This window comes from Electrophorus electricus, chromosome 17 (assembly GCF_041902795.1).
Source record: "Electrophorus electricus isolate QZ-2024a chromosome 17, ASM4190279v1, whole genome shotgun sequence".
NCBI lineage: Eukaryota > Metazoa > Chordata > Actinopteri > Gymnotiformes > Gymnotidae > Electrophorus > Electrophorus electricus.
This window is the reverse complement of record NC_137513.1, coordinates 190,157-216,103: the sequence shown is the minus strand read 5'-3', so window position 1 is coordinate 216,103 and position 25,947 is coordinate 190,157. Positions and strand designations below refer to the sequence as shown.

Sequence of the window (25,947 nt, the reverse complement as noted above, 5' to 3'; positions counted from 1 at the left end):
ATGTCATTGCCATGTCATTACCATGTGACTATCATGTCACTACCATGTCATTATCATGTCACTACCATGTCACTACCATGCTTGAGAGCTAAGCATAGGAACACAGGGTCACAGCATGCTACACTCCTTAAACATAGCTGAGAACAATGGTGCAAGGAGCAAAAACTGGAATAATAACTACATACATACTGTACATTTTCAAAATTACTGGTGAAGATGACAATGCAAATAATTCTGAAGTTCATGTACCAGATAAGTCACGTTCACATATGCTGATGGAATGGTAGATTTTAATGTTTTGTGTCATGATAAAAACTAAAATATAGACTAAGACACAAATGGCTATAATTACATAGACTTCACTGCAAAATAACATAGTATTGACTAGCTTCAAATTTTCCTGTCATTAATATGCATGTAACCAGAGCTAACACTTGTTTTGCATTTAGAATTATGATTCTATGTCATCTTATGTAGGTCTGCTTAGAGTCGGTTACTCCAAGACAGTTCAACAGTATATCTATCTACAAGTACAAACATTACCAATCAACATTTCAGCACAGCTATGTGGACAACCTTAGAAGAACCCAAAGCAAAGGCTTCTGCTCAAAGGATAGCTTTCGCTAGCTAACTAGCTTTGGTTAGGGTTAGGGTTAGCTAACATACACTCTACCCTACACTCTTCTCTACACCCTACCCTACACTCTACCCTACACTCTACCCTACACCCTTCTCTACACTCTTCTCTACACCCTACACCCTACCGTACACCCTAACCTACACCCTTCTCTACACCCTACACTCTATAATAAATCCATCATTTACAGGACTTTGGAATAGCATTCACACTACAGACTTTGTATATGTAGATAAGGTTGTCATAAGAGCAAGATTAACCTAATTAGGAAAAAACAAATGTAACTTTAAGCAGCGTTAGCCTCTATAAAAGCTGGGCTCATAGTCATATAGTATGACCTATTTACATTCACAAATAGCAATAATTTCATACTCTTATGAGCTAAGTCATCCTAACCCTCCGATATCACCCTAGGGATATAAAGCACTACCTCATGATGAGATACTTTCCTGGAAGGAGTGGGGGATTTAATTTACAACAAGTGAGTGAAATTGGAGAATTGAGAATACCAGGCTAATGAAAAGAGAAGTTCTAATGATGGGGAAAGAATTGTAAAAAAAGACAATTGGAAGCAAATAGAAATGTGCTGTCCTATATGAACTTCCCAGATTTAATTCATTTTCTTTCTTTTTTTTCACTTTCACCCTACTTGGATTTATATCTGTAGTGATAAGGCCTATGCCAAAACAACAACAAAAATGTAATTACTATGACATCAATAACAACAACAAAAATAATATGACATAGTGGAGCTTCGCGGGTCTTGTTAGAAACAGGAAGAAGGCATTTGCTAGAATTCTGCTTACAAATCCTGAAGCATGGCTTTATGGTGTTGGTTTTAACTTAGCTTTGGCCATATGTTTTCTTGGTAATTGCAAGGTTTTATTCCTGCTTAGCATGCCTTGTTCATCTCTACTGGTCTGTTCATTTGCAAAGAAGTGTCCACTTTCTTATTGTTCTCACACTGACACTTTATTAAAACAGATTTGGAGATTGTTCAGCTCTGATGTGGTTGAATGCTGTTGTGGGCATTTTAGTGCCAAAGGCGATACCAAGGTTAAAATAAAAGCTATTTAACACCACAGAGGAAAAACTAATTGCTCTTTTCATACATGGAGCATGCACAGAGGGGATAAGCCTTGGTGTAGGTCATGTCTCATGCAGGACAGTACTGCCTCCCCCAGTTAAGCTTTCAAGTGTCTTTTGTAGTTATGTAATAGCAAACATTAAAATAATGGTCAACAAATTTAGCTGAATCTAATTCATCAAATTAAGTGTCCTTTTGAAACTCTTACTACTGTGTAATGCTTGGGAAGATAAAAAATAAAATAAATGTACACTGCAAAATAATTAAAACAATTATTTGTAATGCTATTAACATTTTAAATTGCAATGTACAGATATTTTTATTTACTATTTTTACAGCTAATGTGCATGTAAACCAAAACATCATTGACTTTTCTGCCAAAGACCTGTCAGTGACTGGCTGTGACTGTCAGCGACTGGCTGTGACTGTCAGTGATTGGCTGTGACTGTCAGTGATTGGCTGTGACTGTCAGCGACTGGCTGTGACTGTCAGTGACTGGCTGTGACAGACTACTTCTCCCTCCCACAGAAAGTAAAATAATACATCCGTAACAAGCCTCTCAGCAGAAGCACACTGTGCTGTGCTCAGTTTTACTCTGAGCTACACCTGGTGTAAGTGGCACAGTGACTGAACAGAGGCTAGGGTTTCTAGAAAAACTCTACTTCCGTTGAGAGATACACATGCATGCATGTGCGCACACACATACACATATGCACAGGTATGTACACTCATATGCACAAAACACTCAAATAATCTGTCCTATTTTCTTTCTTCATCACCCAAAAGGAGGAAAATGAAAAGAGTTATTAGGTTGGCAGAAAGTCATTGAGACCTCGGTGTAGTTTTTCCTGTTACATGCTGAGACTACTACACTTGTTTTCTTGTCTAGCCTAGTGACTGAAGTTCACACTGCACTAAGACAGTGGCATAAGTACCAAACACTGCCACCATAGAACATTAACCTTAACCCTAACCCTTACTCTAAGCCTTGTCAGTATGTCCTCAATATTGTAAATTCAAAATAATTCACACAATTCAATTCATAAGGAAAGTTATGATTGGTTAAGGCTGGATCCAAGGCAAACTTAGAGGTTATTTTTTTCATTAATTTGGAATCCTATAAAATCAATCTCACTTCTTATGATTTCTATGATGTTTTATGTGATTATTTTTGTTTTGTAGCTATGAGACTAAAGAAACAGACGGTGAGATTGATATGTACAAAATGCAGGCCAATGAAAGACTTTTATGTGAGTTCTCAATCGATTTTGGGATGGATTGGATTACAGTTCCACCCTAGTGCCTTGTCTTTCCCTGCTGTCTGAGCTCTCCAAAGGTCCGGTGGATTGTCTCCTTGGAATAACCATGGCTGAAGGGAGTGCGGGCAAACAGTCTGTCCAATTCCAGAGAACTGACAGACAAGTCAGTTTGGAGTAAAAATAACAGTAAAACAAAGACTGCCTCAGAGCATAAAAGCAACCAAGCAAATCAATGAAGAAAAATAATGTTTTATTTTCAGTAGGAGAAAACCAAGAAAATGTCTGGAGTGGAACCATGTGCCTGGAAGTCAGGTTGGGATGTTCTTTGAATGAATCTGTGTATGTTTTGTGTTTTGGGACAGACATTCTACCTTTTTGCCTGAAGTGAATGACTAGGCAAAGTCTTCCTGGTCACCCCTACGGTGGTACTGCTACATTCTGCACTGCCACCAGGAGACACAACCACTTATCGGCTTTTCAACCCTTCACATGAAATCACCACAGAAGGAACATGTTTATTTTCTCCCTGCAGTACAGAGGATTTTTATTTATTGATATATTTTTATTTTGTTTTGTTTTTATGAAGAACATTTAACAATCACTGTGTGGTAAAGAATAGAGCTCTAACACACAAAGACCCAGGCAGTCGGGCAAACAGGGTACTAAATAAATATAGAGCACATAATTATCTATGTGGAGAGGGAGTTCAGTTATGCCTGGTTGCAGTTTGACTAAGATAGCACAAGTTGGCCAATTACTGTCATGGACTACTTTTGTGGGTGTTCCAGAGGTGCATTTTGCAACAAATAAACAAACAAACAAACCTAAAAGTAATAACACTGATTATCAGTATAAGCAGAGGATGCTGATGTTGCTTCAACATCAGAATCATCTTAGACTGAAATGTGCTAAACACTTGTTTAGGACTTCGCTTTAAAGTTCCTTTCTCATACAATAAAGTAGACTGACAGTTACATTCCAGGTTTATGGTAATTTAGTTATCATGTGTTGGTTTTTTTTACTGTTTTTTTTTATTATTATTTATTTTTTAAAAAAAACATTGGTAACCTGCAAGGACAGACGGGATCCTCTCTCTGGTCCATAATCACACTTGATCCTCTCTCTGGTCTATAATCACACTGGTTCTTCTCTCTGGTCTGTAATCACACTGGATCCTCTCTCTGGTCTGTAATCACACTGGATCCTCTCTCTGGTCTGTAATCACACTGGGTCCTCTCTGTGGTCTACAGTCAAGATTTTATTCAAAGGCTCTGTGCACACCAATTCGAATCCTTCCCACTTTTCCTGTATAGTTTCATTATTAGTGGCTAACACTCTTCACTACTGGTTACTGGTATGGACTGGAGTGTTGAGAGGAATATTAACTAATGATGTATCCTGAAAATTAATCACCATGTGCACCGCAAGGGCGGTGAGACAGAGAATTGAATATTTTATATGACCACTAAGAGGCATTATACGCAGTTTTCCTGTTTACATTTTTTTTTACCTAGATATTCAGTATATTTAACAAGTATACATTTTTATGGTAGTCTGTCTCTCTCATTCACTCTCTCTCTCTCTCTCTCTCTCTCTCTCTCTCTCTCTCTCTCTCTTACACACACACACACACACACACACACTCAAATGACACAGGTAAACTTCACTCTCTCCTCCCCTAACTCTTGTGTCAACTGATTCAAGTCTCTAATGAAGTAGTTTGAAGATAGAGCTGAATCTTCTCAGAACACTTAGTGGAGAGTGAACTCCAGAAATGCAGCAGCACACAGCGTCCCCAGCCTGGCCCTCCTGCGTGGGTGGGCACGACTTGCCTCTGAATATCAAAGTCAAGCTGGGATCATTACCGCTGCTTAATGCGCTCTCTGTTACACTCACTCTGCCCTCACTTAGACTCCCTCTGAGAAACTCAAGGACCATGTTCACTAGCCAATTACTGCTTACTCCCATCATTACATGATGCACATTTCCATTTGTCCACTTTATGACATAATGGAATTTTATATCATATTCTGCAAAGCATGCATTAATTCTGATGAAATTCCTGATGATCCCACATGCTGGCAGTTGAGTGCACAGGTTACAATCTTCACTGGACTAAACTAAATATTTTACATGTTGCAGTAACCATGATAAATTAGGTTACTTCTTTGTCCAAAGAAAATCAAGTCACACATACCTCTGATCTTTAACTAGGGAAAAAAACTAAAATAAAATGTAAAAAGTGAGGAAGCTCTGTTTCAAACCTTCAGTATCTGTCATGTATGTGGCCAATGATACATGCCTGCTACCCTATTGGCTGCAGCTCTTTGCTTCTTTGTCTTTAGCTGTTCATCAGAACAAAGAAGGTAGCACAGCTGTGCAGAGGCCATGGCGCAGACCAGGCTGCACGATCTACAAAGAAAGTCCTGTTCAGCTTCAGGCAGCTGGGCTCATGATCATGACCTCACATGCTAACACAGACTTGAATGTACACTCCTGGGCAGATGATGGGCTAAACCCAAAATTAAATGGAGTGGTCCTGACAACCAATCATTAGGCAGAAAAATTAACAAGAACTAAAAACAACAATGATGAGACCTGTGCCCCGTTTGCTTGTCACTGTTGGTGGGAAAGCTGTGTACCAAGACCGCAAAATTGCAAGTATTAGTGGAATATTAAAATCTTTAAATATTTAAATTCAGACTTAGGATTACATTGCCCTTTTGCGTATTACATTTTCATTTCCACTTTGGCACTGATATGCTTCCATAAGGCACAGGGAAACCCACTTATATTATTGCATCTCAAGAAAAGCACGAAAATATTTAAGTGTTAAAATTCTAACTAACTCATGTCTGGGTGTAATTGCAATTTACAATTTGCAATGCAATTTTGGCTGTGGCCCATTTACTTTGCTCAGGAGTTAGCATGGGCAGTGCAGTGTATAGTCGGGTTGAGGTAGTCAGAACCAGGGCCTCACTGGGACTCTGCATCAGGCTTTATGAGAGAGTGTGGCATTGTTAGACTGCAATTCTATTAAGTCAGCACACAAAGTGCTGTGGTTATTAAAAAGATATATGTATGATATGTATGATATAGTTGTGCATATGATTAATATCAGTGTTGGACATAAACAAATATATACATGTTTTAATATATACACATTTTAAACAGAAAACACATGCAGATTTTATACAGGGAACAAAATGCAAAAACTAATTATTTCGTATGAATCATCATAAATCTACATACTTTTTTTCTTGCTTAGCTTCTGTCCCAGAAATGGGTATTAATGTCTAAATTAATGTCTAAATTAATGTCTAAGTTAATGTCTAAATTACATAGTTGAAATGGAGCAGACGGTAAAGTTGAGAGAGACAGAGATTGGTCAAAACATTAAAGCCAGTAATTACAGTAAAATAATTTTTCATAATTACAGTAAAAATTACAGCCACTAATGGGTCATAATCCAAATCTGTACCAAATTAAAATAGTATTACTTTGTTTATTTTGTTTGTTTTCTTTGTTTCTAAGGTGAATGAGAGCATTTTTAAAATGACTCCAGACTGTTTTCTGTCTGCATATGGATTTTGTCAGGTAGAAATACAAATAAGATCAGGTCCTCTGAGAGTACTGTGGCATCGGCATGGAAGTCGTACCAGAATATGCCATTTCTGTTCGAAAAATAGCTCTTTTATTCAATAGCTTAGTCTTTAAAAAGACTCACAGAACAAGCAGAAAAGGGAAGAGAAACTAACAGGGAAAATGGAGGGGGGGGGGAAGACAGACACACGCAAGGAGTGGAACACATTTATAAACCAAACAACACTACATTAAGAACATTCAACTTAAAAATATTATAAAATATATAAAATACTTAAAATATTCAGATTAAACCAAACAAGTCAGCGAAGAGGTGTATAACATTCTCTCATTGGCTCCATTCCCAAAGGCTGCCACAACACACACACTCACATACACGTGCACACATATGCACATGCACCCACACACACACACCACACACACAAACACATACACATGCACACACACACACACACACACACACACACACACACACACACACACACACACACACACACACACACACACACACACACACACACACACACACACACACACATGCACACACACTCTAAATACCAACAGGCACATTCCATGCTATATTAAAGATGCATGGTGTTGGGCTAGTTTAGGAGTCATTACGGATTTTGTACATTGCTCTATGGCCATGGTCACTTCTCAATGTGCAAATAAAAGGCTGCAATGAAGAACTACTATGATTACTATACAGGACATTACAGGAAATGACAGGATATGGCAGAACCCAAAAAAGCTGACCAGTTAAGAAGTGATTTAAAAAAAAAACTCTGGAATATCTGAAACAGCTACATTGACTTTTCTGAAACAAAAATCGATACACTGGTTCCCAGATTATCAAGAGGTGGTGGTCAGAATATCAAATGTATGTGAAACTTCTAGAACAGATTGTAAGTCCCCTTTCCTTTGTTCAGAATAATTCCCCAGCTCTTGGAACTCACATTTTTCCTGGTTTTGTCTTTTACCCCAGAGTCCCTGTACAGACAGTAAGAGCCACATTGCCAGGGTTATGCTAATGTCTCTCCCTTTCTTTCTCCACAGGTGGATGGAGCTCCACCCCCAGCAGGGCAGTGCCTTACCTGTGCTCTCCTCCTTCTGCGCACCTCTGCACTTTTCAGTCAGCCTGCACACCCACATGTAGCTGCCTGGGTCTCCATCTTCACAACACATGAGTTTTTCCAGCCAATCCACATTGAGGTAGGTGTGCCTGTACTGTAATGTTGATGTAGTCAGCTATAATGAGATTGTCACTGATGTCTGGATTCAGCAACACCCACCCTCATCTCTGAACTTCACTGTGGTGTTGCTATCCACGCACGGCAGTCATCTGTAAATTCAGGCTAGATGGCACTGTAACAAACGTAATGCATAAATTGAGCTGCTGGGTGTGGGACGACTGATGCTACATATGGTGAAATGGAAGCTGTCAAATTTATTCAGTGAGAAATGAGAATGAAAGGTTGCTGAAAAGTGTTAGCTGATATTTTGACCATCTGTCTGACTTCCAACTTCTACACAAGCACTATTTCTTAAATATTAAAAGATTTTATTAATGCTTTAATAAATTAGGACACTACTCAAGGAAAGAGTTTTGTGTGAAACAAGAACAAGCAATGGGAAACCTCATGAATGAGTCATATTTGGTTTGACTCACAGGATGATTTTAGGCAAATGTAAAAATATTTAAAATATTTTTAAAAAAGCAAAAGTTAAGATGTATAAGAAATGTATATATGTAAATACTGACCTGTAAATATGTGAATATTAAACTGGATTTATATTCTCTAAGTATATATTAAGTAAGTTTATAACTCTAAGTGGATTTAATGTAAACCTGTTACATTTTTTAAAGCATATTTTTGGTTTCTCTTTGGTTTTGCATGGTTTTACATGAAGCCTCAAAAGCTGTGCTAACTATGCTCTTATCCTCAGCCAAAAAAAAACATTCCTTGCTATTTGTGTTATATAATGTGAAAGGAACATGTAATTATTCCCTTCACTGGCCTGCTGCTATGAGATTATTCTTGCAGTAAGGTGTTACGAAGCTGGTTCTGTCCAGGTAAGGTCACAGTGATGGTTAGTGGCTAACTTCTCCTGTCAGAAAAAAATAGCTAGAGCCAAGAATTCTGTAGTGTCTTGTGGAAAACTGACCTGACACAACCTACCAATATCTTCCATGAAGTAATGTGAGGTGAAAGCTCCATTAACTCCTCAAAGAACCAGATTCTGCAGAGCTGATTGCACAGAGCCTGTGGGTTATTGTCCCAGCCCAAAGAGTTTCAGAACTGTAGAAGTTACATCAGACTTAGAAGAGGTCAGAAAAGCTTGAGATAGATTGATGTGAATAGTTTTCTTGTACCTCTACAAAGATTGTAAAGGCAATTTTCAAGAACAGCTTTATGAAGTACTGACTTTAATGATGCTCAGTTGTTTTTGATATGGTGATCACATTCTGAGGGCATAAGTCTGACCCCCAAATAGATTTAAAAAAAAAAAAAAAAGCTTAATTTAAAAATCTTCCCTACAAAGATAGCTGAAAAAGACAACAGATTTTAAGGATAATTCATAGCAGGTCTAATGTTTTTGCTGTTCTGGAAGCAGTGATGGGTAGAGGAATGGGAGGATAATGGTGGGTAGTTGAATCCTTCCCCATCTCACGTTACATCTGACAAGAACTTGCCAGAACTCATGAGTCTTATTAACACAGTCAGCTGGCATAGAGCAGTGGGCTGTTTGAGGTCACCCATGCTATGCAGCTACCACTGAGCATTTCACACATACACACACACACATGACAGAGCGTCTCTGCGGAGGAGGAGAGATGACGATGCTAGTGGCAGCTGGTGCAGCAGGATAGCCACCCATTTGAGAGGCATTGTGCCTGTAGTGCTGGGAAAGCGAGCTGATACTACACTCCCACCAGCTGAGAGACGTTAGTGTCAGACTGGACTGGTCTGGACAGCAGTACTCCATCATGCACTGCTGAATTTATTTTCTCTCTTGCAACCACGTGGCAGTGGAGAAGGGAGTCAGTGAATGTTGGTTTCTTAAGGACATGAAAATTTCACTTGCTTTGTATTTGTTCCTTATGGTTAAGCTCACTCTGGAAATATTATGCACCAGTTAAGTCTGGTTAAACACTGGAAATGTGTACAACAAATGTTACTTCTGAGAAGCCAGAATGAACATTAAAGCTTGTGAATGTGTACATCAGTGATTTAAGAACAACTGTTTGACTGAAACAAACTGACAGGATTACTGCATTATTCTGGTGCTGACTGATATAACTGAGATCAGTTACATCTGAACTGAAATAAATGGCTGATGTTATTACTGTGTACACTAAATGCAAGATCTTAAAACTAACAGCATAGAGTACCATTGCCAATATGTATTAAAAAAGAGTGTTAGGACACCCATGTAAATAGGGCCCTAAGTGTACACTGTAATATCATGCTATTTACATTAAGTGTTCATGGTAATATCAACAATTAAATAATAGAAAAATATTACATGAATAAAATGTAAATAGAAAAATGTTGTGTACATTGTGGGTGAAAGCTAACATATATACACTAAGTGAATGCAGTAACACTATACTACTTACAATAAGTATGAACAGTAACAGAGTAATAGTATGTTTAACAGAGGTATGTGCAATAACAGTTATTTTTGTATAGTAACAGAAGTATGTTTGTACAATAACAGAGGTATGCTTGTACAGTAACAGTGGTATTTTGTTACTGTAACAAAGGTATTTTTATATAAAGAGTTATATTTATATTGTAACAGAAGTAAGTTTGTACAGTAACATAGGTATGTTTGTATAATAACAGAGGTATGTTTGTGTGGTTTAAAATATCACAGGCATGCATCTTGTTCAGGTGGTTGGTAGTATAATAAGACCACTGCATTTGGCTGTTGAACTGCTACTGATACACATTTGGATAGACACTTACAGTCTACATTATACAGTGTTAGGAAAGTTTAATGATAGATTGAGGCATTTTCTGAATTGCAGCCATATGTCAGCTAGTTCAGTTTCTCCTAACTCACTCCTTGGGGGCTTCCAGCCAGTGTACATATCTGAGGTTACTGGCAGACTGCACTATATATACTCTGCACTGTTCTTTAGTCTTTGGCAAGCCTTAGGTGTGTACTAAAACCTCTGTGCCATTTCTGTGCATTTTAATGTTCACATCTATGTGCTGTGCACATGTAGCTGCTATTGTTAGTGTTTCAGTAAACTCCCATATTTTCTGTGTCCTTACCCCCTGTGTCTACTGTGTCTTCTCTGTGCTCAGAGAGTTAATGGAAAGCACCTGCTTACTGCTTAAGAGGCTTGTCTATAACATGTTATGGTAAATGTATAATAATATTAGATAATCCGTGAATAATATAATACATAATCTTGTTAATAACAATTATTTATTATCAATTTATGATCCCCACCATTTATTTCCTTAGGAAATTGTTTCATTTATGATGTCTTAGCCTTTAAAAAGTCTTTTGCTTTTGAGCTGGCAGAACAAAAAGATTTATCTATACATTTCTATGAAAAAATAACATAACGATTAACATAACAATTATATATTAATATATTCATATATTATATATTAATCATATAGCTCTAGATATATTAATCCTATGACTCTAGAGTCAACAATTTAATTGGATTCATTAATATGAATTTAAATTTAATTTACCCCATAATGTTTCATTGCCCTATGCAACCTGTGTCAGATGGGGGTGTCATGTTGTAATAGGTTTATTGACTGCATTTTCAGCTACAACTAACCAGTAAAAAAAAAGAGCCCTCCAGCAATTCCTTTTTATTCCTGTAGGGATATACAGTGTCCTACTTTAAGCGTTTCCAAATGACTGCTGTGTATTTACAGGCTACGAGTGGCATCTTGGCCACCTCTAGACTTCTCGATGAACAGTGCTGTGTCTGCTGCATCTGCTGGGCTGTGTTTGCAAAGTAAACATTTTTCCAGTACATCTACCTCAAGCTTATTACTTACAGTGCTTTACACTGAAAGATACACTGTTATTTTAGACTGAGAAATATTCTGTAATTTTAAAACAATGAAATAGTGGCTTACTCAGCTCCCAACGGAAGAACTAGAGTCTGTAATTTGATCATCTTTTAAGGCCACTTTTGAGAAAGCAATTGCTTTGTTGATTTTGTCATTAAAAACAGGAAAACAAACAGCTTCATGGCCCTGAAACTGAACCTTGACTGGACATATTAGAGAGAGAGAGAGAGAGAGAGAGAGAGAGAGAGAGAGAGAGAGAGAGAGATATCACTTTATTAATCCCAGGGGGAAGTTGACATATTTCAGTAGCTGAAGGCACAAAAAAGGCAACAGTGCAAAAAAGCAGATAAAACAAAAAAACAAAAACAAAAACACAATGTATAAAAATAAGATATGTAATAAGAACTAAGATACAAAGATATAGTATGTATGTCTTGTGCAAAGTGTAAGAATGGTAAGGTGTCCAATCATTCCGGTAATTCACTGTTTACAGTCTAACAGGTGAAGTGACAGTGCAATACAAACAATACAAACATTCAGTTAGGTGTGTATATACGATTGTGCAGTAAATGCAGAAGAGAATAACAACAGAGTGGATATTAATAATAAGTACGATTATCTATTGCTCAAAACCACTCAGTAGTGTCCCAACACAAAGAAGAAGAATTGTACAGTGTGATCGCAGTTGGTACGAATGATCTCCTGTACCGCTCCTTACTACAGCGGAGCTGAATGAGTCTGACTAAAAGTGCACCACTGTCTAGCCAATAGATTATGGAGGAGGTGTGAAGTATTGTCCAGGATAGCCATGAGTTTGTTAACTAGGACACGTGCTTGGGACTGGTCAACCCCGGGTGGGCCGCCTCAGAGAAGGGTGTCTAGTGTTTAAAAGGCCGAAACAGCCGATAATTCTGAGGTAAACTACTGATAATGTGTCCTACAAATTGCTCATACACTAAGTAAAATGATCCCTTGATACAAACCCCTAAGCACAATACTGTGATCCCCTAAAATACAATTCTCTACCTCCCATTAAGCCAAACACAGGCACATGGAGAGAGACACACTTTCCAAACCCCTTGTAATGGGGGAGTAAAGTAAAAGGCCCATACAGGGAAGTGCACTTCTCTCATCTCCCCATAATACACCAATCTGAAGCCCTCAAATGGATAACCCTAAGACAAATATACAAATAAATTATAATATAAATAAATAAATAAATAGATAGATAGATAAATAAAAGACAGACACGTCCTAGATAAGTCCAGAGAACATACCTGAGTCCTATGCCTACATTGCAGCCTGGTCCTCACTAGTTATTGACTTAATCAGGGAAAACTGAAAAGCAGTAATCAATGGAAACAATAGCGGTGCTTAAAAAGCCATTGCCTTACCCTTGGCTTCTTGCTTGTCCACATCAACTGTGGTGAGCATTGCCATTGTAAATTCACAAAACCTACCTAATCGTAATCCTAACCCTAATCCTAACTCTAAAACTAACCCTAACCCTAACACTTTAATAAATTGTCAATCATAGTTGATTGGGTTAATTGGGCACCACCCTGAATTAATTTGAGTATTCAGTCTCATTCAGTCTATTCATCATTCGTGACTCAAGAGTTATAACTAGAACATATTTATTGAATAAACAGAGATAAGTGAACGTGCATAAAAATAGATTGACCAGAGGTCATTCTTCATTATTGAGTTTTATAAAATCACTATGGTATAAGAAATGTAGCAAATTAACACAAACTGGATTTGTAGCTAAACAATAAAAGAAAAGAAAGAATAGAATAAAAGAAAAACTTTAACCCGTGAGATGATCAACCAGTCAGTCTACTTATCAAACCCAACAAACAGACAACAAAGTAAACCTATTAGCCAAACAAGATTTGTGGTGAGAGAGAGCATGACTAAAAGTATAACAGGAAAGAGAAGGAGAAATTTGTGAAACAGCTGGAGGGAGAACTAATTATAGGATTGAGGAGGCTGCATCACAGAGGGGAGGAAAAAGTTACTGATCTAATTTTGATATATAAACAGTAGCATTAGCATTGATACCAACTGATAACATAAAAGATGTAATGCTTATCCTTATGACTTATTCAGCTTGACCATGTCAAAACATCTGGGGGCACTGAGAGATTGTATTGCTAGCTTGACATGGTATGAGTGATGTACGTTGATGACGAAAAGACCACAAGGCTTCTTGATCCATGAGATTGCATTTTCGGGGTTAGAGAGCCCTAGCCCTTTGTGGATAGGCCCTTCAGAAGTAAGAGGTTTGAGTATCAGTGGTCATGCATCTTGCTTTTGATGATGAATCTGGTATGGTTTATCACCGGCCATACAATGAAACTTCAGTCACAATCAAAACAGCAAGGTAAGCTTGCATGATGTAAGATGTGATGAGCAAACTCTATAAAGAATATATATAATAAAGAAATTAAGCAGAACCAACAAATGAAATCTAATATAAAGAATAAAATAGGGTAATATCACATTTGAGTCTATTCTAACTGCCTTGTGAGAGGCTATTGACTTAAAAGATTATTGACTTTTTTTTTTAGGTTTGAGTCATAACTTCTCTTCAGTGAAGAAGAAGTGAAGGACAGGGCACCCACAGAACTCCCTTCCCTGCATGTCTTATGCTTCTTTCTGCTTCACACTTCACATTCAGACTGAGAAGGGGGGCAAATTTGTCGGGTATATGTTGGGGAAAGGACATGCCTTGGTTCATGCATATTCAATAGCCTTTGTTTCACAATGGGGGAATATAATTCCTGTAGGACATTCTATTAAGATTCACCATTTACATTTACATTTACCTCAGCATGCTTGACTGACATTACGTCATGTCTGACAGCCCACCACTTGAATCTCAACCCCAGTAAAACCATGCTTCTGTTCATCCCAGGTACTCCCAACCCTTACCATGACCTCACAGGTTCCTTCGAGAACGCCCTGGTATCACCATCCGAAGCTGCCCCTAGCCTGGGCATAACTTTGGACAACCACTTGTCATTATCAACTCATGTTTTAATCTAACCTGGTCTTGCAGATTCCTCCTTTGCAACATACGTAGGATTCGGCCCTTTCTCTCACAGGAAGCTACCCAGGTGCTTGTGCAGTCTCTTGTGATCTCAAAACTAGACTACTGCAACTCACTATTTGCTGGTCTTCCTCTAAGAGTCATCAAACCTCTACAACTTTTCCAGAATGCAGCAGCATGTCTGGTCTTCAGTCTTCCGAAGTTCACATGTTACTCCACTGCTGCGCTCCCTTCATTGGCTCCCAGTAGCTGCATGCATCAGATTTAAAAGTTTGCCTACAAAGCCCCTGCATACATGAGGTCAGTGGTAAAAGCATGATCCGTACCTCGAGTACGTCGAACTTCAAGTACGGCTCAGAAATACCTTGCTCCGGGTCTCATGAATGACAAGCATTGAGACCATTTTCTATCCTGGCTTCAAGATGGTGGAATGAACGCCTCTATTGACTGACTAAATTAATACTTATTGTAGGGTATTGTTTATGTTGTTTAACAAACTCTAGCACTTATTGTTTATTGCACTTTTCATTATTTAAGATATACCTTATGCAATTTTTACTTCTAGGTATCAGCATTGATCCCTGTATTCTACAGTATTCTAGTTCATTGGTATGTTGGACTCTAACCTACTGTACTGTTCTAGGATATATTCTATGACTAAATGACAAAGCACTTTTGTAAGTCACTCTGGATAAGAGCATCTGCTAAATGCCGTAAATGTAAATGTAAAGGCAAATTTACAGCATTTAGCAGATGCTCTTATTCAGAGCGACTTACAAAAGTGCTTTGTCATTTACTCATAGAATACATCCTAGTCAGTAGAGTAGGTTAGAGTCCAATATACCAATGATCTAGAATACTGTGGAAATACAGGGATCAATGCTGATGCACAGAAGTAAAAAATGCATAAGTTCTATCTTAGACAATTATAAGTGTAATAAACAATAAGTACTAGAGTTTGTTAGCCAACATCATTGTAATAAACAATACCCTACAATAAGTGCTAGAATCAGTTAGTCAATGTAGGAGCAGGGTCAGTGGTCATTTAAATATTCCAAAAATAGATAGTCTACATTTGAAGACTGCAAGGGTCTCTGCTGTCCAGACAGCAAGCAGAAATTCATTCCTCCATCTAGGAGCCAGGACAGAAAATATTCTCAATGCTTGTCTGCCATGAGACTTGAAGCATGGTATTTCTAGCCAAGCTGTACTTGAGGTACTGATCGGGCTTTGTCCATTGATCTCATGTATGAAGGTGATGATCCATTTTTTGCTTTGTAGGCATGCATCAAGGTTTTAAATCTGAATCATTGGCAGCTACTGGAAGCCAATAAAGGGAGCGAAGCAGTGGAGTAACGTGTTCTTGAAGGAAACTGTGAGGTCATGGTAAGAGTTGGGAGTACCTGGGATGTGCAGAAGCTCGGTTTTACTGGGGTTGAGCTTCAAGTGGTGGGTTGTTATCCATGATGCAATGTCAGTCATGCATGCTGAGATACGTCAGGAGACCTGCGTGTAAGAGGGTGGAAAAGAAAGAAATAATTGTCATCGGCATAGCAGTGGTAGGAGAAACCATGAGAAGATATTGCATCACCAAGAGAATGAGTATACAAAGAGAAGAGAAGCACGCCTAATACTGAGCCCTGTGGAACACCAGTGGAGAGTCTACATTGTTTGAATGTGGATCCTCTCCATGTTACCTGATAGGACCGTCCCTCCAGATAGGACTGAAACCATTTCCATACAGAGCCAGTCAAACCAAGCCTGGAGAGAACAGAGAGGAGAATTTTGTGGCTTTCTGTATGAAATGCTACCAAAAGGTCTAGAAGAATCAAAAGAGATGACACTTTGGCAGCTTTAGCAGCATGAATTTTCTCCACCACTGCAATGAGGGCTGTTTTTGTTGAATGTGCCTGTTTGTAGTCAGACTGATTGGGATCATACAGCTGGTTCTAAGTGAGGAAAAGAGACAATTGATTCTAAACTGCTAAATCAAGGGCTTTGGAGAGGAAAGAGAGAAGTAATACAGGTCTGTAATTAGTAACGTTGGAGCCATTGAGTGTGACTTTCTGGCAGTTTGGAATGCAGTTGGCACATGTCCAGAAAATATGGATTTGTTGATGATGACAGAGATGATGACCACACATCTATTACACAAAAGGAAATCATGCATTTACTACCAATTTCTACCTCAGGTCTTAGAATGAATGAAGCTTTGTAAACACAGTATCACACCTAGGATGGGTGATGCAATAGGATAGTCAATTCAATTCCTTTACTTTTCTTGAAGTTACAAACTACTAACTTTAATATAGTTTGTCTAATTGGTTCATTTAAGATTTCTAGTTAACACAATTAGAAATTATTTGTTTACAGTAAACATGGGATAAGCAACATACAAGTACATAGAAGTACAAGTATTCCTTTTTATTACTAGTTCCTTATTACTTTCACTTATTTATCCTAATCAGTGATGAATAAGTCAAATTAATAAGAAACTAGTGATAAAAAAGAATAGTGAAACAATGTACACATCAAATAATAGAACATCACAATTTGAATATTATATTAAGATAACCATCCAGTACTAGCTGATTACCATTTGACAGTTATTACTTTGTGAAGCCATGGGACAAGAAACATGTGTGTGAACATGAGAAATGTGATGATATGATAAGAAAAGTTGGTTGTCCTGGTAAGTTTTTAAGTCTGATGGAATTTATGGTCACAGTTCCTTGAAGTATAACCAGGCTGGGAGGAGGTTCTTGTATTGTAATCTGTATGTTTATGAAACCTAAGAAGAAAGGGAGGGGTCAGAAAGCCAGTGGCTTTAGGCCAGGCCATTCAGCATCATGGTGCCAGATGGGTCCAACAATTTTATATTCACTATCCACATTACAGGAAAAATCTATATATTAAAAGCACATTGTGGGTGTAGAGTTAGAATATACAGGCCATCTGTCACCATACACAGTTTGTTTTAGGCATTCTCCTACTCATCAGTGGCCAGGTTCTGACCACATGACTTCTGGATATATTTAGTTTGACACAGATAGCAGCCACTACCCCCCACTAACCTGCTAATATAATGGCAGTGCCATTGTTGTCCTGAGAACAGTATATCACTCCTGTTAGCAGTGGTTCTTTGGCCAGTCGTTGAAGAGTGACTGACAAATTGTGATTGTTAACAGATGGTCTATGATGCATAATTGTGCACTTACAAATTGCACCTGTAAGTTATTTAATAAAGTAGCTGTTTCTTATAAAGTGTCTTTATAAAGTACGTTTTCTTATAACATGAACAGTTCTCATTAATTGGATGTTTCTTATAAAATCCGTGTTACTTATAAAGTGGGTGTTTCTTTAAAAGTGGGCTTAAAGTGTGTGGTGAGTGCATCCATCTCTTTAACTATTGAGAAACATATTGGCCAAATGGGTTACAAAGTATCATTTGGACTCTATGAAACTGTTTCAATCAAAATGTTTTTAATTTTGGTTCTAGAAGGAATAATACGAAATGCTTAGATGGTTGTTACTGTAAAACAAATGCTAAATGCTAAATGTAAAATATGTGCAGAACTAAGAGAAGAGAGCTCTCAATCTTTCATGGGGTCCTTTAACAGTATTTCATCCTTTATTTCAGTTTCAGGCTTTCATAATATTAAAATTAATTTGGCCAAATTGAGTCAGTCATAATTACAGTAATGGAGTTATTGCTAGGATAAAACAAGCTCATATTCAGAAACCAGGAGCATAAAGCCCACATTGAAAAGGGCCAGATATCTCTTTTAACAGTTTGTCTTATCTCTTCAGAGAGAGTAGCCCAGAGGGACAGTGGCATGCTGGGCTCCTGCATGTGAGCTTTCAGCTCCTGTGCCTGGGAGACACTGCCTTAATTGGCTTCCTAAAGCCAGACATTTTGTGATAATAAAGTGGCCTTTAGAAGTGTATGAGATGCTAGTTTTAAACTATTCATTTTTATTCACTTCACTTACATGATCTGCTAATTACAAGAAACATTTTCAATATGTCCTTTGTCAGTTTCAGTTGATATTTGGTATTTAATCCAGTTTCTTATTTAAGATTTATGCTTGTATATTACCTGTTTCTTTAGAATTATTATTTGGTAATCAAAGAATAACACCTGACCTTTCCTAACCATGCCTTTTGGGAAACAACCAGTAATGCTTTGATCTACTGTGGCACCATAGTGGAATCAACCCTGTGTGTTTGTGGGAGGAAGGTGTTTATTTCAAAACACACCTTCACACCAGTGTCAGACACATCTATCATACAATATCCATTGCTTCCAAGTCATCTTTATAACATCTTTGCTAGTCAGAAGGGAAATTAATCCAAATCCCACTAGATGTAAGTGAAACAGTAATTAAGTGTAATCAAGTGTTGGCATAGTGGTGAATCAGAATTAGTGTTGGACTATTGGTGAGTCAGAATTAACACTTATGTTCACAATGTGAAACCAGTAGTAGTATAGAAGTTGATGTGAGGTAACATTATGTTTCACATAAGATATTTTCATCATCTGAGATTTATGTCTCATTCTATTGTATCTCCTGGAGTTGTACCCTAATTTAACTTTCCTTTTTCTTTTAGTGAAAGAAAAATAAAGATGAAAGCTAATAAGATTTCAGTTATTATCATTTCTACTTAAGTCAGAATTCTTGAATGTGAGGATTCCAAAGCCAAGTTGCTCATGTTATTTGTGCGGAGCTCGTTGTGGTCTTGTTCATTTAGTTAAGTGACTGCTTGATAATAATGATCTGCATCATTACTGAATCCTGAGTCAGTAAATGGGTATGGTGTAGAATGTATATTGTATACATAAAATGTGTTAACTTTTGCACTACATTTCATCATTCATCAATTTGCATGAAATTATGTCTTGTTATTGCTGGCTTTCTTCAACAAAATAGAACAATCATAGTCTGCTCATAATACAGAAGTTGTTGGGTTAGGGTCAGCTGACATAACAGTGCACATCTTAGCACAACCTTCTGCTTAGAAATGGTTTCATTTGACTGTTTAATCAGTTACTATTCTGTTGCCTCCTTTAGCATCATTTGACAGCCAGTTTATCACAGTTATTCAAAATGCAGAATCAAAAAATACCTTCATACCTGCTAGGAATACCTGACTTCTTTGTATCTGTTCTATGTCCAATTTATAAAATTTATCTAGTGCACTGGCACAAACAAATTGTAATGGATGTGTGTGCCCTGGTGAAAGAGTGAGAGTGGTTCTATGGCCAAAGTTTGATTTGAGCATAAAGATTTCAGTTGTGTCCAGATAAGAACAGGGCAGGTGTTACTTCATGTAGAATAATTCACTGTCATAATATCCTCATATAGACCTTTTATGTCTTCCAAAGCTTAGATTAGATATAGCAAGCACAGAGGGCATCTGTTATCATAAAGTACCACATAATGTGACATGAATAATTTAGTCCCCTTTTTGTATTGTCATAGCAACATGAGCTAATAAGAATAATTGCACCCATGAAGGATGACTGCTGGAGGCTGAAGATTTTTCCTCTAATAAGCATGTGTCTCCTTCTCTTCTAGTTTTTTCCTTGCTAGTTTGAGTCAGACTGATTTAAACACTGTTTCTTTAAATAGGTTCCATTGGGGCTCTGTCAAATTAGTCCTTATGCGGGATTTTAGTTAAGGGACACTATGACCTTTGCTGTATAATTGTACAGTGATTGACAGACAAATATGACATCAACTCCCCAACTGATGCCAAATGTCTCATGGCAGTACATCATTTTGGTGATTAAAGTCTTCCACTTTTCCACTTCTGTACACACGGGTGTACAGAAAATTTTAATGCACATCACAATCCAACAAAATCTGCCAGACAAAATCAATTAAAATAATTATAATGTAAATGCAACTCTTAGAAATCACATGGTACAATCTACCAAATTGTGTGTCCATAGCTGATGCAAAATTCATTACCATTCTAAAAAAGATTGTGACTGTCACGAAAAGTCCAAGGTTACCATTTCATTTTATTACTCCATTGCCTAGCAAGAAAGGAACCTCAGATCAATTTGACATAGTTTCCCCTGGGGCCTTGAGCCTGCAGTTGGTAATCTGTCTCCATTGTGCCTGCACAGAGCTCCAGGGTCAGGGAATTTTCTTTGAGCATGGCCACAAAGCTCAGAAGACTCCTTTGGGTAAATAACCTCTGGGAACCCCTGGGTTCCTTTCACTCCCTTTTGATAGTGTGCCGTGAACAGTGGTGTGCAGTGCAATGGTCTGCATTTCCTGTCAATAAAATATTATTTCCTGTGTCAAACATCAGATAATTTCCTGTATCATCATCATTTATCAAAGGCATTTGTTTATTTTATTTTTTCCATATGAAAGTAAAGTTGTGGGTTGCTTAACTATGTCTTAGGGATTGTTAGAATTTTGAACAGCAGGTAAAATTTTCCTTTGTGATGACTGTTACGAGAAAGTTGATGTTTCTGTTGTCTATGATGAAACTTTGACATGCTTTTCAAATACAGTGAGGTTTTCAGTCAGAATGGAAACTATTTTTTCCTCATATTTTTTATTCATTTTTTAATGTATTTTCATTTATTCAGTCATTCATTCTTGTTATGTCAGTGTCAGTGAACTGGTTACAAGGGCACTAAAAGGCCTTTTTGATTTGGTTTTGCTTCTTGGATACAGACCTTCCCTTTGAAGATTACATCAGAGATCTCTTTCAGTGAAAATTTCAAGGACATAAATGCTTATACGATGACCTAGTGTCCCTGTTCACAGAATTGTAAGAACCTACCTATTCCTATTGTGGTGGTAAAACAGGAAGCAAAAAGATAGGATGTACAATACCCCAAACACCTGCGTGTATAACCCTAACCCTATAATCTTGAGCTTGCACATTACAGTTCACAGCTTCACACCTTGGCTTAAGTCCTTCATGGTTTTGCTCTAATTGTGCAGCAGCCCTCTATACTGTCGTTGGAACATCATGGTTAATCGCAATGACATTTTGTAACAGGAATCACATTTTCCACCAGATTCCTTTTTGTTTGGCATAATGTTCTATAAAGCAATACACACTTTATATATGCTAATAAGAAGCTTTTCAAAATCTCTTGTGGAAATTTATGAAGAGGAAAGGCATCAATATTACATGCCAGCTTCAATAAATACCCCAAACAAACAAAAGGCATATTAGTCTATGATCATGTCAACATCCCACGTCAACGTCCCACAGACAACATCCCACTTTAAGTTCTAAACCCAAGCACTTGAGACACAGAAATGGTGTTATGAACTCTGTTGATGAGCAGTAGTGTTTTGGATACTGTAACTTCACTACAAATTTAGAGATTGGAACACTTTAAAAGTATGGGAAAATTTAAACTCACTGAAATTCAAAATGCCTGACAAGCCAGATTCAGGGGGTGGATTCTCCATGCATTGCATGACAGCTTAATTTGTGTGAAAATGTTGATCATTTAAGTCCTAGTTAAGACATGCTGAGGCATTCTTGTCTGCTAAAATTGTTCAGTGTGTGTTTGCATTGCTATTATCTATGACAGCAAAGTGAGTTAACGTTATGGTGTGCAGTAGAGATCTGTTAATATATGATGCTTATTCATAGCCCATTTTCCTTCTGATATGTTAAAATATTTCTCATGTTTTACTTTTTAGACAATCTAAAAGGTGTTTCAGGAGCAGTGAGCACATTGTTTTATTGGTTTATAAAACATGTGGTCAGACTGGGTATATTGCAATACATTTCAGTAAGTGCTAGAAGCTAGAGCTCATAAAGAGGGGAGAATCTGCACCTGAAACTGAAGGGTATAGCAGCAGTATCACCTTATAACAGCAACTTGGAGCCAAAGGTCATTGATGGTGTAACATTCCAGAAACAACACAAAGCGTGCTTTCGACTAAATATGTCCATAAGCCACAAACAGAAAACAGCAGGTTTACCAAGTAAACATAGGCTACTAGCCTGACTACAAAGGAAGCAATAAAATTAGAGTAAGACCTAGCATATGTGCAGGGGAAGGTGCATAGACTGCAACTGCCCTCAGTGTTTGAAGAGACATCTAGAAGTCTGGCGTTAGTGAACGCAGTGAAGTACTTTAAACAGGAGCAGTCAAAGGTTAGCTCAGGAAATGCTATTAATTCTATTGTTGTGTCTCCCCACAGCATGTAATTCTTATCTCAATTTTTCTACTTTGTATTTGTGGCAGCGATTAGTTCTTGTCAATTGCACAACATAATTTTTTGAATGATTGGACTGTTTAGTAGATGTTTTTATGCATATAAAATATCACAAGGCGTATTCATATGGCCCTTAGTAACAAGAGACAAGGCAACAAGAAGAGGCTTAGCCTCATTTATGTAGAACCAATCACAGAATCCCTCATTAAGCCCAGTTATCCCAGTTATCTAATCATGCTGAGCATGATTTGCGAACCTTCCATGGTGGAATCTGGTCCCTCCTCCTACAAATTCAAAAGAACACTTTACTTTTCCTGCACAGCTGATGAAGGACCTCGATCTGAAAAGTCCCATTTCTCTCCTTCTATGTATCTCTACATATCTATCTATCTATGTATTTAGATTTATTGAGGGAAATTACACTGACAGTTTAAATGTGAGAATTAACAAGGCCAAATAAATTTTGCAAATAAGTAACCAATTTAATTAATACTCAAAAGCTTCTCTAATAAGCTCCCAATGTTCCTACTGTGGAAAATGATGGAGACATTTATTAAAGATGTGTATCTCAGATAAAGTCTAGATTCTAATGGTATGCAATCAGGTATAGGTTATCACTATAGAGTTTGAGGAATATCGTGAACATGTAAGTCAGGTCTGGTTAATTGCTTACACAAACTTACCTTTAATAGCACATTCATTTCTGCTTGGCATAAAATTCCAGAAAGTAACTGTGAACTTTGCACTTTTTCTTTGGGACGGATAGCCAAAAGTTCAAGTATTTTTATTATAAAGGTATTTAGAAAGCTGGTTTTGAGTGAGTTAAAAAATGTGAATTACTAAAAATATACTAGTTAAAAAGCAGTTTATATTCTGTTGTGTGTAGAAAACTGAAAAATGTTTTTGAAACATGTATAAAGTAATTTGTGTACTCAAGGATAATAATAATAATAATAATAATAATAATAATAATAATAATAATAATAATAATAATAATAATGGTGGACCTTTAAGACAACTAGACACTTAAGCATTTATGTGTTTGTTGTATTGTCTCACATTAGCTTGTGTGCTTGTGTTGCAGTTACCTAGAGTCCTGAGGGATGGAGAGGCTGATCTTCTCTTTGCTGCTATTGGCTGTCTCTGCCTCAGGACAGCTCTGCCCCAAGCGTTGCATGTGCCAAAACCTGTCACCATCGCTCGCCATCCTGTGCGCCAAGACGGGCCTGCTCTTTGTGCCCACAGTTATTGACCGCCGGACAGTAGAGCTTCGTCTCACTGAGAACTTCATCACAGCAGTGAGGAGGAGGGACTTTGCCAATATGACAAGTCTCTTGCACCTGACATTGTCACGCAACACTATCAGCCAGATCATGCCTTATACCTTCGCAGACCTCAAAAGGCTGCGGGCACTCCATCTGGATAGCAACCGCCTCAGCGTTGTTATGGATGACCACTTCCGTGGTCTCACCAACCTCAGGCACCTTATTTTATCCAACAACCAGCTCCATATCATTTCCCCACATGCTTTTGATGATTTCCTGGGAACCCTGGAAGACTTGGACCTGTCTTACAATAACCTGGTGGACATTCCCTGGGACACCATTGGGAGACTTACCAATGTGAACACTCTCAATATGGACCACAATCTTATAGAACATGTCCCCTTAGGAGTTTTTTCCAACTTGCACAAGCTAGCTCGTCTCGATATGACATCCAATAAACTGAAAAAAATCCCCCCTGATCCATTGTTTCTTAGGATACCAGTTTATGCTAAATCTAAGGGTTCTCCTTTATCCTCACTTGTCCTTAGCTTTGGAGGGAACCCACTCCACTGCAACTGTGAGCTGCTCTGGCTGAGGAGGCTTACAAGAGAGGATGACCTGGAGACTTGTGCCTCACCTCCTGATCTTACTGCTAAATACTTCTGGACAATCCCAGAGGAAGAGTTTATCTGTGAGCCACCTGTGATTACAAGAAGGTCCTCCAAAACCTTTGCTATGGAGGGTCAGCCTGCCAGCTTGAAATGCAAAGCCAATGGTGACCCAGACCCAGATGTCCACTGGATCTCTCCTGAAGGTCGTTTAATCTCCAATACTTCCCGCACTCTTGCCTTCAGTAATGGTAGCCTAGAGATCAACATCACCTCCTTAAAGGACACAGGTGTGTTCACCTGCATCGCCTCGAATGCTGCAGGAGAATCTACAGGCACTGTGGAACTAGTGGTCAACCCACTTCCTCACCTGGCCAACAGCACAAACCGTGCCCGGGAGTCTGATCCAGGACCATCTGATATCCTTACATCTGCAAAGTCCACATCAACATCCAGCAATGACACAAAAGCTCAGGAAAAGAAAGCAGTACTCGCTGAGCTCACTGCAAACTCCGCTCTCATAAGGTGGCCTTCGCAACAACATTTTCCTGGTATCAGGATGTACCAGATCCAGTACAACAGCTCATCAGACGACACCTTGGTTTACAGGTAAGAATATGGTTAAGAAATCATCAGTCAATGTCTACAGAAGAGTTACTTCCTAATGTTTTCTTTGGACATGAGATGAATTAATATATATAGCTATTATATATAATATTCATACAACTAAATTTTTGTTTTTTTTAAGCAACATATGCATATTGCATAGCTTTGACCAAATTGAGGTCTGCAAGCAGAAACTTAAGTGGAACGCTTTTGTCATGATGAGAAATATCACTTCCTCTGTCATGGTCTTATAATGGTGAATGAAGTGAAAAATGATCAAGCTGGTATCTGCTTCATCGCTTCTTTGTCAACTGGTGCTACTTTTTTTCTCTGAAATTCATTTTTCCTGGTCTGACTGTAGAAACTATGCACTCCTTCAATTTTTTTCATTTGCCACCATCTAATTTGTTTAATTGGTCTTGGTGTTGGGGACACATACATACATGTTTAAAATAAATGACCATTAATAATAGTGTTAAGTGAAAGCCATTGAAAGCAGTTCAAAAGTAGGTCAGTGTTGTATCTATAAATCAGCTGACAGACTGCATATAAGAATAATGACA

General features: G+C 37.9%; 1 protein-coding gene across 9 annotated transcripts in view; it reads left to right on the top strand.

The window, feature by feature from the left end:
- The window catches only part of zgc:172282 (leucine-rich repeat and fibronectin type III domain-containing protein 1-like protein), a 148,650-nt gene that overhangs the window by 82,536 nt on the left and 40,167 nt on the right, over window positions 1–25,947 (top strand). For all 9 annotated transcript variants that reach the window (XR_014117801.1, XR_014117800.1, XR_014117799.1 and 6 more), the window contains 2 exons: window positions 7,643–7,798; window positions 23,990–25,387. Coding sequence is in view for 1 of the 9 variants with exons in the window: in XM_081699724.1 (XP_081555850.1) it covers window positions 24,009–25,387 (1,379 nt within the window). In the remaining 8 variants the exon portion in view is untranslated. The remainder of the gene's footprint in view (window positions 1–7,642; window positions 7,799–23,989; window positions 25,388–25,947) is intronic.